The 14,709-nt window shown below is 42.3% G+C and overlaps 1 protein-coding gene across 2 annotated transcripts in view; it reads right to left on the bottom strand.

The window, feature by feature from the left end:
• Positions 1-299: 299 nt before the first annotated feature.
• Positions 300-14,709, bottom strand: part of DOK5 (docking protein 5) — a 175,540-nt gene continuing 161,130 nt past the window's right edge. For both annotated transcript variants that reach the window (XM_008952869.5, XM_057300788.2), the window contains exons 7-8: positions 7,437-7,557; positions 300-1,056 (exon numbers count right to left, since the gene is read on the bottom strand). In XM_008952869.5, coding sequence (XP_008951117.1) covers positions 992-1,056; positions 7,437-7,557 — 186 coding nt within the window. In that variant the 3' untranslated portion in view covers positions 300-991. The remainder of the gene's footprint in view (positions 1,057-7,436; positions 7,558-14,709) is intronic.

Below are 14,709 nucleotides of genomic sequence, written 5' to 3'. Positions count from 1 at the left end.
CAGGTGTCACTCTATGATATTTCCAACTTGATTTTCTTGTGGTACTCTTCTGGAATTAAGGTCTTTGGCAACAAAGACTGTGTCTTTTGATTTCTATATCCCTGAACTCCAGTACAGTGCCGGAAACTCATAGATGCTCAATACAGACCACATTAATGAATGAGTGAGCAAATGCGTGAATGGTTGAATTCATACTAGACACAACACACAATACACCCACAGCTCACATGCAAAATGTCCACACACCCTTCAGAAATACCTAGGATAGAGAAAAACATGTTGCCAGAATCAAAAGAACATATGGGTGAAGAATGATCTTTTATTTTCAAATGTTTTATGAAGAGACTCCGAACAAAATAAAGGCTTTTAAAAAGGGGGATAAGGGGGTGCGGAAAGCATATGAGAGAAACTGTAACCCTGTAAACAATACTAATGGGTTCTTTGAACGAATAGTTTTGAACAGAACAGATAAGAGTGAGTCAAAGCACTGATTTAACTAATTGGTGATATAATCAAATATAATTTCCAGTAGTTAATCAGAACCACAGTAATAATAACTGAGGAATAGGGTGCAAACAAATAACAAATAATTAAAAGCCATTTTATTGTCAATACTGACTGTCATAGAACTGAAACACTTGGAAGGAAAATCACAAGTATCCACAAAAGGACAGATTCAGAGAAGTGCAAGGGACAAGGTATCTACAATAGAAAATCATTTCGTGACATTGACTTCTTTCTGTCCAGCTGTAAAAGAGGGAACACAGAGTCAATATCAATAGAGCACATTTCAATTACACTAAGAATTTAAAAAAGAAAAAGAAAATAAAGAAAATTATTGTATTGCAGAGTTTTCCAATGACCACACAATTAGCCAGGACTTTAAGCTTCTTCTCTTGGTCGTCATTTCCCTTGCTGTCATTCTGTGACCTCCTGGGTGAATCTGTGGCTGACACATCGTAAGTGTGTTAACAATTCTTGGCAGTTACTGTCAGTGCTCAGATCTGTAGGCTGGAAAAGTCTCTGTTCGATGAAGCTTCAGAGGGCTGGAAACATCTTTTCCAAAAAGAATTTAAAATCAACAGTTACATTTCAAGAAAGCCCACAATCAAATTAGGTGGCAACAACTTTCTCTATAACAGAAATAAGTAAATGTACTTAAGGCAGAATTTTTTCCAAAGGCCTCTCACAATGATATGTAAATGAGTCACAGAGATTGCATGATTTACATATCATTTGCATGTGGCCTTTGGGCTGAGCCATGGTCAGTCCATTAGCAATTATTTTCTTCCTTAATTTTTCATCTGCATCAATCCCCATATCCAGGGTATTTAGGAGAAATGAGATAGAAACAGAACTATGGAAACTTTTAGCTAGAATATTCTGGAAACCTGAGCAGCAATAAGGCAGTCTTATGCTTATACTTTGGTAATCTTGTAAATGTTAAGGAGAACTTCCTAAAATTCATTTAGCCTTTATTATTTCAGGTTTAGATTTCAGACCAAACAGAGTTTAAAACGTCAAGAAGGCAACATACAAGATCCCTATTAGCCCCCTTTGTGACATATTAATAATATAAGGGTTGTCAAGCATTTTCTAGAAAGAGCCAGACACTAAATATTTTAGGTTTTGCAGACCATATGGTCTCATTGCGGCTACTGAGCCCTGCTGCCTGTAGCACAAAAGCAGCCATAGTTAATATGTAATGAATGTCGTCCTAATAATGCTTTATTAATGAAAATAGTCAGCAGGCTGGATTTGGCTCACAAGCCATTGTTTGCCAATCCCTGTAGATAATGCGTCCCTGATTTAACAAAAACTAGAGGTTCTACTGCCACCTACTGGCCAATGGTTACCGCAAGCAAAGAAATGCACACGGCTAGGTGAAGATCTCAGGACTCACCGCAAAGCCTTCGGAACAAACTTCCGCAGCCTTGGTGAGTAAATGTGTGGATCAAGCAGGCACAAGAAACAGGATTGCAGCCAGTGGAGCATGTCCGCCCCACCCACACACATTCAAAACAATGTTGTTTTTATTTTATTTTATTTTATTTGTATGTTTTTTTTTTTTCGCCCCAGCCTCAGTGCAGTGGCGTGATCTCAGCTCACTGCAGCCTCAACCCCTTGAGCTCAGGTGATCCTCCCACCTCAGCCTCGCAAGTAACTGGGACCACAGGTGTGTGCCACCACACGTGACTAATTTTTGGATTTTTTGTAGGGACGGGGTCTCGCCTACATCCACCAGCCATGTGGCCTGGAGTAAGACCTTAACCTCTAAAGGTCTCTCTGTTTCTTCAGTCATTGAAATGGAGACGATAGTCCCACTCTCACCAACTCCCGTGGTTGTCAGGAGAACCCCATAAGGCTACATGGAAGATGCCTGGTTCAGTGACACAACTGTTTAGTGCCACTCTTTGATTTCCTCAAATTATCTTAGGTCCGATTTATGATATAGGTGCCTAGTTTTTCTTGTTTTTGTTTTGAAACAAGTGATGCTATCTTCCAAGGCAATTCCCACAGAAGAGTTCTGAAAATACTGGAGCAACGAAGCACCTTGGCCTAAGGGTAAAGATTGCTGAGATGATAACTTTGAGAAGGAGGTGAGAGAGTTAGAGGAACATTGTACTGAAGCCAGACACTCCGGTGCTCATGTGCAACGGCCTTGGGGCTAGTCTCCCACTTCCTCTCCTGTTCTCTTGCAATCCCTTGAATGAAAATATCAATTAAATCTGACACTGCCATGCTGAGGACCCTCTAATGCTTCCCCTCACACTTAGAATAAGCACGTCTTGATTACCTGTATTCACCACCCCGGCTGTCTCTTTATGTCCCTTAGGCACCAGCCACACTGGCTCCTTCCTGATCTTTGAATGCCCGCAGCTCATTTCTGACTCAGGGCCTTTGCATTTGCCGACCTTTCTATGGAGAATGCCTTCCCCTGGCTCCCGGTATGGCTGCCTCTTTTAGACTTAAGGTCTTGGGGTGTTGCAGGGGCTTCCACTGACTACCCCATCTCAAGAAGTCCCTTTGTCAGCGTCTTCTCAAAACCAGCAGCTCTGCCTCACTTTCTTTATCATAAAAACTTTCTTTTCCACTGTTCCATATACCAAGTCTGAAATTAACTATGTCTGCTTGATTATGGATTGTGACTCTCCATTAGATTATAAGCTCCGAGAGGGAAGGAATATCCCTGCCTAGGAGTCCCAGGTATGTCTGTCATCTAGCACAGCGCTTGGCCTAAACTAGATGCTCAATAAACGTTTACTGAGTAAACAAAGAATGGATGGATAGAAGAATGAGAGATAAAAACCTTAAAATCTTTGTTACTTACTAGATAGGTAGTCTTGGACCCATTAATAACCCTTCAAATTCTCAGTTTCCTAACAGCAAATGAGAATAAAATACCCTTTCAGGCAGCTGTTTTGGGATCTAAATGAGATCATGTATGTTAGGTCCCAGTGGAAAGCTGGTACACAGTAGGTCCTCAGAAAGAGTAGCTTTTAGAAAGACCCCATTGAATATGGCTTGTCTCCCTCGTAATGATGAAATCTGAGATTTCAGCACTGCACTGGTGGCACGTGAATGCTTATTCATATAACAAGAAGGAAAAGAAGTTTCATGTCCAAATAGATGTGCAGAGCTTTGGTTTAAACAAGTTTAATCAGGTTTTTCATTGCAGGGCATCTCAGAGCCCTGAAATTATTGATTTGTTTTCTGACTCTCCATGAGAACTTAACATGTAGTATTTCCCCCAAACGCGTTTGACCACAGTACTTTTCTTAGGGGAAAGGTGCTGTCTACCAGAGTTAGCTTTCCAAGGAACATAATTTGGGAAATGCTACTGACGTAACTGCTGTTATTTTACCCAATGCATTCCTAAAAGAATCCAGTGAATAGTATTCAACATAAACTTGTTGATTGCTTCTGTAAGTTTCTTCCATAGTTTTCTTTTTTTTTTTTTTTAACTGAGACAGAGTTTCACTCTTGTTGCCCAGGCAGGAGTGCAGTGGCATGATCTTGGCTCACTGCAACCTCTGCCTCCTGGGTTCAAGCGATTCTCCCACCTCAGCTTTCCGAGTAGCTGGAATTACAGGCACCCGCTACCATGCCCAGCTAATTTTTGTATTTTTAGTAGAGGTGGGGTTTCACCATGTTGGCCAAGCTTGTCTTGAACTTGTGATCTCAGGAGATCCACCCAACTCGGCCTCCCAAAGTGCTGTGATTACAGGTGTGAGCCACCACGCCCAGACAGTTTTCATTATAAACCTACTTCCAATGTTGATTTTGTATCTGCATAATCATAGAAGAGAATTTCTATGAAAATTTTAAAACGACGTGGGAGAAGCAGTGAAGGTAGATTATGTATGTCTTGTGTGGCACGTGTCAAAACCAGCACCTCCCTTTCCCCACCAAAAACTGCAGTAAAATGATAATTCCCAAATCAACCAGCAGGTGGCTCTCGAAGACTACATTTGAAGAAAATGACCATTATTCTCAAACCAATTTGTTAAATTCCTCCTTAAGGGTCTGTATGATTTCCAACCTTAACCTCCAGATTTGCCAGAAAAAAAAAAAAGCCTGAAATTCATCAATGTAGGTGAATTGGCAAGAGGAATTACAACCCATAATCACCAGCAAAACAAGAAGAAATTAAAGGCTCTGTAACTTCATCATATGGCACACCCCAGGCCCCCAACTCATTAACTTTTCCCAATCCTATTTCCTTTTCCTAAGGGGGATGAAAAGTAGGGGAGAGGGAAGGTAGGTAGTATAGGTAGAAGAATAAAACTTTTTTTTTAAATGTACTTGTTGTTTAAATAGCCACTTTTGATAAGCAAGATAATTTTAGGTACTCTGTGAACGTCTTTTAAATCTTCAATACTTATTATTTATTTTATTGTCTATTAAAAAGCATAACTAGCTGGGTGCAGTGGCTGATATCTATAATTCCAGCACTTTGGGAGGCCGAGGCAGGAGGACTACTTGAGCTCAGAAGTTTGAGACCAATCTGGGCAACATAGTAAGACACCCTCTCTACTAAAAATAATAAATTAGCTGGGCTTGGTGGCACACACCTGTAGTCCCAGCTATTTGGTAGGCTGAGGCAGGAGGATCACTGGTGCCCAGGAGGTTGAGACTGCAGTGAGCCATGATCACACCACTGCACTCCAGCCTAGGCGAAGAGCCAGACCCTGTCTCAAAAAAAAAAAAAAAAACAACAAAAAAAAACAGTATAACCAGTGGATATAACAGTATTAAGGTAGTAAAATATGCTTTTTTTAAAAAAGTATATTAAAATAGAAGAGAGTAAAATCGAGTAACATTCTGGTATGTATATGACAAAAATTGTGATGATATAACTCAAATATTGCAAACATTTTTGAAGTTTAAGTGAGAATCAGTGGCATTGTGACAACCCAATCTAACTCTCTCTGCAGAGAAATCTTGGAAGGTAAGCTTATTTGTCAATTATTAATTCAGTCGTTTGCTCAGCTGCTCACAGAGGCACTCAGGATCTTTTTTTTTTTTTTTTTTTTTTGCAGCATCTGCTATGTGCCATGCTCTCTGCTAGTGAACAGAGCACAGAGTCATGAAAACTAAAATGTAAATACCCCCAGTGCTTTCTTAACATTATGCATTCTTTCAACAAATCCTGATGGAAGGCATACAAGGCGCCGGGGGATAAAATGATAAAGACAGAAGGAGGCGCAGCTCTCCTGCCCTCCTGTACATTATTGCTTCCTGGGAGAGCTGACCATGAGTCAAGTGGCCACATAAATATGAAATGAAAACTGGCCATCATCTGCATCTTATGAGTGCACATAATCAGAGATGTCCACTCAAGTTACAAGAAAGTCCTGAGGGCTTTCTTGGAGCCTGAGGGGCGCTGGAGGTGAGACCTGGAGGTGAGCAGGAGTTAACTAGGATGAGGGACGGGCACAGCATACAGGAAAAGCTGCCTGGGAGAGAAAGGACCAACAGCAAAGACTGAGAAAAAAAGGCTGTTGTGACCAGGGTTCAGAGCGGGCATGGAGGACTGAGGGTTCAGAGCGGGCACGGAGGACTGAGGATTCAGAGCGGGCATGGAGGACTGAGGCCGTAGTCTTCCATGGTCATTCATTCATTCTTGCATTCAATTATTCAACAAATTTCTGCACGTAAACTACGTGTAGTCCAGTGCACGCTATTTCCAGTTTGGTGGTCTTGTACCTCATCATTAAAGAGTTTTTTTGCGCGGAACTTGCAGTGAGCCAAGATCGCGCCACTGCAGTCCAGCCTGGGCGACAGAGCGAGACTCCATCTCAAAAAAAAAAAAAAAAAGAGTTTTTTTACAAGTATCCCCCACATAGGTGCATAACATAATAAGCTATTCTTATGTACTATGAAATGAAAAACAAAACAAAACAAATATGTTTGAAAGGATAGGTTTAAATAGAATTTTTTTTTTTTGAGATGGAGTTTTGCTCTTGTTGCCCAGGATGGAGTGCAATGGTGCGATTCTGGCTCACTGCAACCACCCCCTCCCAGGTTCAGGTGATTCCCCTGACTCAGCTGGGATTACAGGCACATGCCACCATGCCCAGCTAAATTTTGTATTTTTTTTAGTAGAGACAGGGTTTCACCATGTTGGCCAGGCTGGCCTTCAACTCCTGACTTCAGGTGATCTGACCGCCTTGGCCTCCCAAAGTGCTGGTATTACAGGCATGAGCCACCACGCCCGGCCATTTTAAGTAGATTTTTTCATGGTTCATGTTGTCCACACTATGGGCTGTTCTGCATCATGCTTCAGAGACCACTTCTCTAGAAGAAGAGCTTACTAGGATTTGCCTAAAGTCATTCAGCAAACCTGAAGCCATGGCTTCTGGCCTCAGTCCAGGGCCCCATCCACCAAAACATTGGCTCCTAGACCTGAGCTCTCGGGAGAATCACCTGGAGGACTTGTTCAAATACAGGTGGCCTGGCTCCACCCTCAGAGCTCCTGATTCAGTAGGTCTGGGGAAGGGCATGGAAATTTGCATTTCTAGCAAGACTTCAAGTAATGCTGATGCTGTGATTCATCAGTCCACTACATCATTTCTTGTAGCCTGGTCCCTGGCCCCTCGCCCAGACCCTGTGTACGGTCTGTTAAAAGTGCAGATTGCTCAGCCACATCCTATGCCTTAAGATCTAGAGTCTCTGGGGATGAAACCCAAGAATCTTCATTTTAAGTGACTTCCCCCCCCGACACTGTGATAGATACAAATATCTCTAGAGCCATACAGATATTTGGCTCTACAAAGATTAAGTGCCTCGTGTGTGAGGCCTTGATGGGGGTCCTACCTTTGGAGGAAGGGCACTAACCAGCTGGCATGCAGCAGCTGCGAGTTGAGCTGAGCCCCCTCCCCAGTACTCCCAGGCCTGGCCCACACCCTGGACACAGGTAGCCCCACGCTTACCTTGCAAGCGGTAGAGCTGTCCCGTGCTGTGCTGCCGTGTGATGTGCTGCCAGTAGGCGCTGCGAGGCAGGGGCACCATGGTGCTCAGCGAGGCGGCCCGCTCACTCATCTTCATCTGGAGCTGCAGCCAAAGGGAAGAAAGTTGTGCGTCAGGAACACTGGGGCCGAAAGTGACCTGACTGAGGAAACAGGAGAGCATGGAGTAAAAGAACCACAGAGCTGGCCAGGCTGCAAATCAATGAACATCGATTGAAGGTGGTGGGCATGGTGGCCAGCTACTGTTTTTGCTTACTTAGCACCATCCATTCTTTACCCTGCTGGCAACAGTGCCTTGATGACGTTCCTTTGGGGAACCTCCCTCCAACCCAGCTAAGTCCCTCCAGTCCCGGTGGGGCTGATTCCCCCATTCACTTTAGGGTTGGGCTGGTGACCCATGCCAGACCACTCCGAAATAATTTACTGAGACATCATTAGCATTTTTGTGGAAGAGAGAATCAGCAGAAGTAAGCTAAAGATTTATGACTGTTTTCTTCATTGCTCTATCCCCAGAGTGCAGAATATTGCCTTGCATGTAATAGATATACAAGTAACATGTGTTGAATGATTTCTCGTGGAGTTGTTAAGAGGCTGGAGATGGGACTGGAGCCTATCTTGGAACTACAAAGGGACCACGTGACACTGAGTAGACACCATTCAGAAGAAGACAGCCAAGAAAAGCAGAGAGATCTTCACACACTCCACTGAGACCTTGGATCCCACTGAATCCAGAGGCTGGCCCCAGACTTTTCAATTGTATTAGCCATTTCATTCTTTTCAGTTTGGGTTTTTTTTGTTTTGTTTTGTTTTTGTTTTTTGTTTTTTTTTTTCAAATGGAGTCTTGCTCTGTCAGCAAGGCTGGAGTGTGGTAGCACGATCACAGCTCACTGCAACCTCCGCCTCTGGGCTTAAGCAATTCTCCTGCCTCAGCCTCCTGAGTAGCTGGAAGTACAGGTACATGCCACCACGCCCGGCTAATTTTTCTTTCTTTCTTTATTTATTTATTTTTGTATTTTTAGTAGAGATGGGGTTTCTCCACGTTGGCCAGGCTGATTTCGAACTCCTGACCTCAGGTGATCCACCCGCCTCGGCCTCCCAGAATGTTAGGATTACAGGTGTCAGCCACCGCACCCAGCCTAATTCTTGTCAGTTTAAACTGACTTGTGTTGGGTGTTCTGGCATCAGAAAGAAAAAATAAAAGTCTGTTTGAACAAGTATTGTCGACAAATCATTGTTCCAGACATTGAGGGAGGAAAAAAGATGAAATGGCTTTTGGCAGCAGGCAACTCTAAAGACACAGTTCTAGTCCCCCAGATTATCAGAGAGCAGTCAACAGCCTGACCAACCACATCCGGGAAATAATTATACAAAAGAAGGAAAGTTTCAGAGAGAAAAGAGCCTGTAGGATGGGTAGAATAAAAGGAAAGGTGAACGGGGTCAACGCATGCAAGAAGAATGGGGGTGCAAGTGGAAGCAGACCTCCAGGCACCCCCGTATCTGAGCCCTGGTCTTAGACACAATCATGACGCAGGTTGATGATGCCACTGTGTAAGAAGTGACTATTTGCAAAGTTGAATTTCCTGGATGCTTGAATATCAAATAATCCATTCCCATCTTTAAAAAAATTCACCCACAAAGATTTATGCAAGATGTTCATTGGGAGGTAATTTCACATTGGCGAAAGCTGACGGCTATTTAAGTATCCTCCCATTCGAGGCCCAGTTAACTACACATAGGCACAACGTAATACTTGGCAAAGATGGAAGATTTACATGAATTGGAAATGAAACGTTTATATGTCGTACCACGAAGGAGACACAGGGGGTTACAGACCTAGTGCAATGTCATTTTAGTTGCTCAAATGAAAATTGTTGGCATTACACACCTATCCATTTGGACAGTATGAGAGTTTGATGAGATGATACCTACTTAGACTTACCTAGTAACAAATAGGTAAAGGGGAAAAATGGAGATGATGATGATGATGATGATAATTAGAAATTGCAATGCCCATGTTAGGATTTTTTTTTTTTAAATTTCCAATATCTTAAAGAAAAAAAAGTCTCCACTGTACACATCCCATCAGCATGGTAGTTTCAGGCATAATTCACTCAGTAAAGCCAAAATAATAGGAGGCTTCCTATGTCGAAGACCAAAACTCATTGTAGTTCATGAGATTCAACTTGAAAAAAAGATTATAATATTCACTCAAAAGAAAATTTAATTTATATGCATTGAATTTACATTTGCTGAATCAAATTCCCTGTCCCTATCGTAATTCCACAATTACCAAAACATGCCCCCAAGTGGAATCATACAGGATTAGATTCCATGAGGATAACTTTTCCTAAAAATAAACTTTTAGATGAAAAGGTCCAAAAGCTAAGTACTAAGCTAGTAGAAAAGTTCTGCAGCTGTTTCTTGTTTTTAATTTTTAAAATGTATTTTTAATGGACAAATAATAAGTATGCATATTTATAGAGTACAATGTGATGTTTTGATCTATGTACATACTATAAAAAATTCATTTGAGCTAATTAACATATCCCTCACCTTGTCAACTTCTCATAGTGGTTATTTCTGTATACATGAAAGTCTAAAAAAATCCAAAACGATTTACCAGTGACTTTTAGTAACATTCTATTTCATTTGCATGGAATTCAAAAAATAAAAGAAGGAAAAGAACTCAATTTAGAGGTACTGGTTATTTGATTTTCTTGATATAAAGAGATTCTATTTAATTTAACAGAAAATTTCATATAAAGAAAACATTTGTGGAATACTAGTCACTTCAAATTATTCACTACTTCACTGCAAATATATTTAGGCAGCCCAGCATGATTTGACTGTATTTTCAGAAAGCTGATTTGGGATCAAGAGTGAAATGACAGCAACGCCGCGTTTTGAAAAGGAGAATGGTACAAGGCCGGGCTCTCTAGTTCTTTCTCAACCCTTTGGAAAAATATCTAATTTTATGAAAGAAGCATTTTAATTGTCTTTGGACAAAAAGAAAAGCCTTATAACAATGCAGAAATGTCTGCATAATTGTGTCAGGGAGAAAAGACGCAGGAAGTCATTTGGTGAGAATCCAGTAGGCAGGTTTCCGCTCCCTCTTCTGTGACGCTCTGAGTCCCTCTATCCTTGATATCAACCACCAGTGGAGGGCCACAAGTGGCACTGATGTACCGCCCTGGTGGAAATAGCAGTTAGCACTCATGTTTGGAAGAGTTGAAATTGGGTTACGTGGAGCGCCGCAGGTCCTCAAATAACGTCAATGCATTCAGCTTTGTTTCATTACAACTTCCATGTGAATATAGAAATCTGTTCCTGGCAGGGTCACTGTCTGTGTCGATTTGGCACATTCTCCCCATGCCTGCTTGTGTTTTCTCTGGGTCCTCCGCTTTCCTTTCATATCCCAAAACTGCCTGTTGGCCTCACTGGTGTGTCTAAATGGTCCCTGTCTCAGTGGGTGTGGGTATGGGTGAGTGTGTCCTGAGACGGGAGGGCATCCTGTCCAGGCTGGGTCCCATTTGGCACCCAGAGCTGCAGAGATGGTGGGCTCTGGCCACCCGTCACCCTGAACTGGAACCACTGGGTAAATAATCATCTTGTTTTGATTAATCTTTCTCAAATGTACGTAGAGCTCACATTTATTTCAATGTGTAATATTAGAAGTGTTTTTGTCTTTATCTAGAAATTTGGTAATGTCTTTGTAACCAGAAATATGCCATAGGAATTTAACTCTTCTTTATATCAATCAGCCCACGGGAAATTTGGTTTTGCTGTATGTCCTTCTGCTAAAGCCACAGAATCTATCAACAACGTTAAATGAGGATTTACTGTATTTGGAGAGAAGGATTACAGTCTTCCTACTTAAAAAATATACTTTTATATAGTTTTTTTTACAATAGATATAATATCTTCACATTAACAAGTAAAAATAAAAATTACCCTGAGCCGTAGAATTGTAAAGTATGGGGATTTCCCCTGTAAGGTGACACAGAAGTTCTTGAAAAACCTCCCATTCACAAAATTGTGGGAAAATTCAGGGGGTGGGTTGACCATTCAAATGTATGCCTATTTACAACCAGAGTCATTGTTACTTTGGGGGACAGCTTGCACAGCCCAGCTAGACTGGAGGTTGATTTGGGGTTATAAAAAATGTAGAAAACACTTGATTGGAAGTGCCAGCTTGAGGAAGTCCAGGTGACAGAGGTGGAGAAGGGGCTATTGCAGAAAGCTGGCAATGGTGGCTGTGCAGCCACATGAACAGGAGCTGAGCAAGACTGGAAAGGCTGGGCACACCCCTTTATAGGGAGGGAGTCCAGGGACCTGTGCTCATGGCTCATCTTCTGGAAGAGGCCATGCCTGTGCACCAGTCTGTAAGTACCTTTTCCTATCCAGCTTAAGGTTACAATTTCACTCCTTCTAATCTGGGCTTCCCTTTCTTAGAAAAAATTGCTTAGGAACCAACACAACCTTAATATTGTAATGAATTTCCAATTTTTCAAATACATCTGAGCTCAGCGGCAATATAGAAGTGGTGTGGCTGGGCGCAGTGGCTCCTGCCTATAATCCTAGCACTTTGGGAGGCTGAGGTGGATGGATCATGAGGTCAGGAGTTCAAAACCAGCCTGGCCAACATGGTTGAAACTCCGTCTCTACTAAAAATACAAAAGTTAGCCAGGCATGGTGGCAGCGAGCTGAGATCATGCCACTGCGCTCCAGCCTGGGCGAAAGAGCGAGACTCAGTCTCAAAAAAAAGAAAAGAAAAGAAAAGAAAAGAAATGGTGTTATGGTGGAACAAACTGTATGCTACACGTGACCCATACTCCTGACCCCGTATAACCTACTAAAATCATGTCCCTGGACTCTATAAAAAACAACCACAAAAATTACAAATAACCCATTTTGTTTCCTATGTCAAAAACTTAAAAGAATCATGGAACATTAGAGTTGGAAGAACCATGGGGGACATCCAGCCTAGTCTCCTGAGTTAACCGGTCAAGGGACTATATATCCTCATGCTAACGGCCAAACTTCTTAGATTGGGGGACTCTGATCTTGACACCCTTCCCTTCTCAGGCCTCAACATAGCCTAAACCACACCATTCAGCCCAGCCAGTTTCAACAGCCTGGAAATCCATTGCACATCTGCTCCTAAGCCCAAAGGTTCTCCCCATTTAACCCATATGTGGTTAAATTCTACCTTCCCTTCAGGAGTCAGCTCAGGAATCACCTCCTTTAGATACTCTCCTGATGTCTCTTCTCCTCCCTTAATAGGATCAGGTGCTTCTACCAGATATCTCATCATTTCACTGTTTTGTGATAGTCACTAACCTAGCCTTCCTTCTGCTCTAGACCATGAACTGCTGAAAAGTAGGGATTATCTTTTTTTTTTTTTTTCGAGACAGAGTCTCGCTCTGTCACCCAGGCTGGAATGCAGTGACATGATCTCGGCTCACTGCAAGCTCCGCCTCCCGGGTTCACACCATTCTCCTGCCTCAGCCTCCCCAGTCACTGGGACTACAGGCGCCCGCCACCACGCCTGGCTGATTATTTGTATTTTTAGTAGAGACAGGGTTTCACCGTGTTAGCCACGATGGTCTTGATCTCCTGACCTTGTGATCTGCCCGCCTTGGCCTCCCAAAGTGCTGGGATTACAGGCGTGAGCCACCATGCCCAGCCAAAGTAGGGATTATCTTTTATCTCTGTATCCTATTCCCAGCACCTAGCTAGAGCCTTCAGAGGCTTAACAAATGTGTGATGAATGAATGAATGAATGAACCCAGGATTTGCCTAAGTAGCAGAAAATTGTCTTGAAAAATAAATCCTAACCAAGCTATCAAATTAGAAGCACTGTTAGCCCAAGGCTGAATTCATGCTGAAACTTTAGGTCCCAGTTAAATTAACATGGCTGTAACTGACTGTGGGGAACGTGGCAATAAGACTACTTCACTCGACTTTGCCATTTAAGTGATGAGCAGAAGCAGGACCTTGGGGAAAGATCTTTCTTATGTGTATATGCACAATCATTTAGGCAGGGGAGTTTAGCACTGAACATTTATTAATTCTATTAGCAGTGTTAGCTCAAGATCCCACAAGAGTAGAAAGACAAGCCTTTGTGAAAGTCAAACAAATGCCTTCTTGTACTTCAACACTTGAACTTTCCCTCTAAACAGCAGGAATGCATGCAGGTCTCTTCCTAACCTGGCCTAAGTGAGTCAAGATGCTGCCTGGTGGCATAAAATACTTAAAGCAATCAATCGACTTATGTCATCAATTGGGTTCTGAATGCACAAAAAGCATCATGCTGCTGGGGAGAGAAGCTAACCATGCAGTAAGAGACCCATGTTACAATGTAGAAGCAGAAGATGCTTTGCTTCATGGGAGTTGCTTGGGCTTACAGGTCTCTTTTCTCATGGAACTAAGAGACCCATGATGAAACTGTATACAAATTAACAAAAATATTCAGATTGCTATAAAAAGAAGAATGAAGTTCTGATATGTGCATGTATGATTCTGAAAACATTGTGCTAGTCATGAAAGTCCAGGGATTATGTTATTCCATGCTATGGTTTGAATGTTTGTCCCCTCCAAAAGTCCTGTTGAAATTTAATTGTCTTGTGACTGTTTTGGGAGGCGAAACCTTTCAAAGGGGCTGCCATTATCTTGGGAGTTCGTTTGTAACCACCTAATGAGTTATTCCTGCCCATTGCACAAATAAAATCAATTCATGGAGATCATGGCATTGCAGTAAAGAAAGAGCTTAATTGATGTGAGGTCAGACACACCACGTGAGAAATGGAGTTATTAGTCAAATCAATCTCACCGAAGGCTCAGAGGTCAGGAGTTTTTTAAAGACAGTTTGGCAGGCAAGGGGTTAGGGGATGGGGGCTGCTGATTGGTTGGAAATGCAATCATAAGGGTGTGGAAAATGGTCCTCATATGCTGAGCCCACTTCTGGGTGGGACCACAGGACTAGTTGAGTTACAGGTCTAGTGGGGCCATCTGGTTGTCAGAAATGCAAAAATCTGAAAAGCCATCTCAAAAGGCCAATCTCAGGTTCTGCAATAGTGATATTATTTGCAGGAATAATTGGGGAAGTTGCAAATCTTGTGGCCTCCAGTATAATGTCCGGTCATTTTTAAACTACATCTAAATCTTAAAAGAACTGAGACCCCTCTCATCCTCCTAACTTGGCCTTTCATTAATTTTACAAGGGCAGTTTAGTTTC

This window comes from Pan paniscus, chromosome 21 (assembly GCF_029289425.2).
Source record: "Pan paniscus chromosome 21, NHGRI_mPanPan1-v2.0_pri, whole genome shotgun sequence".
NCBI lineage: Eukaryota > Metazoa > Chordata > Mammalia > Primates > Hominidae > Pan > Pan paniscus.
Note: the sequence above shows the minus strand (reverse complement) of the source record. Positions and strands in the feature narration are given on the sequence as shown.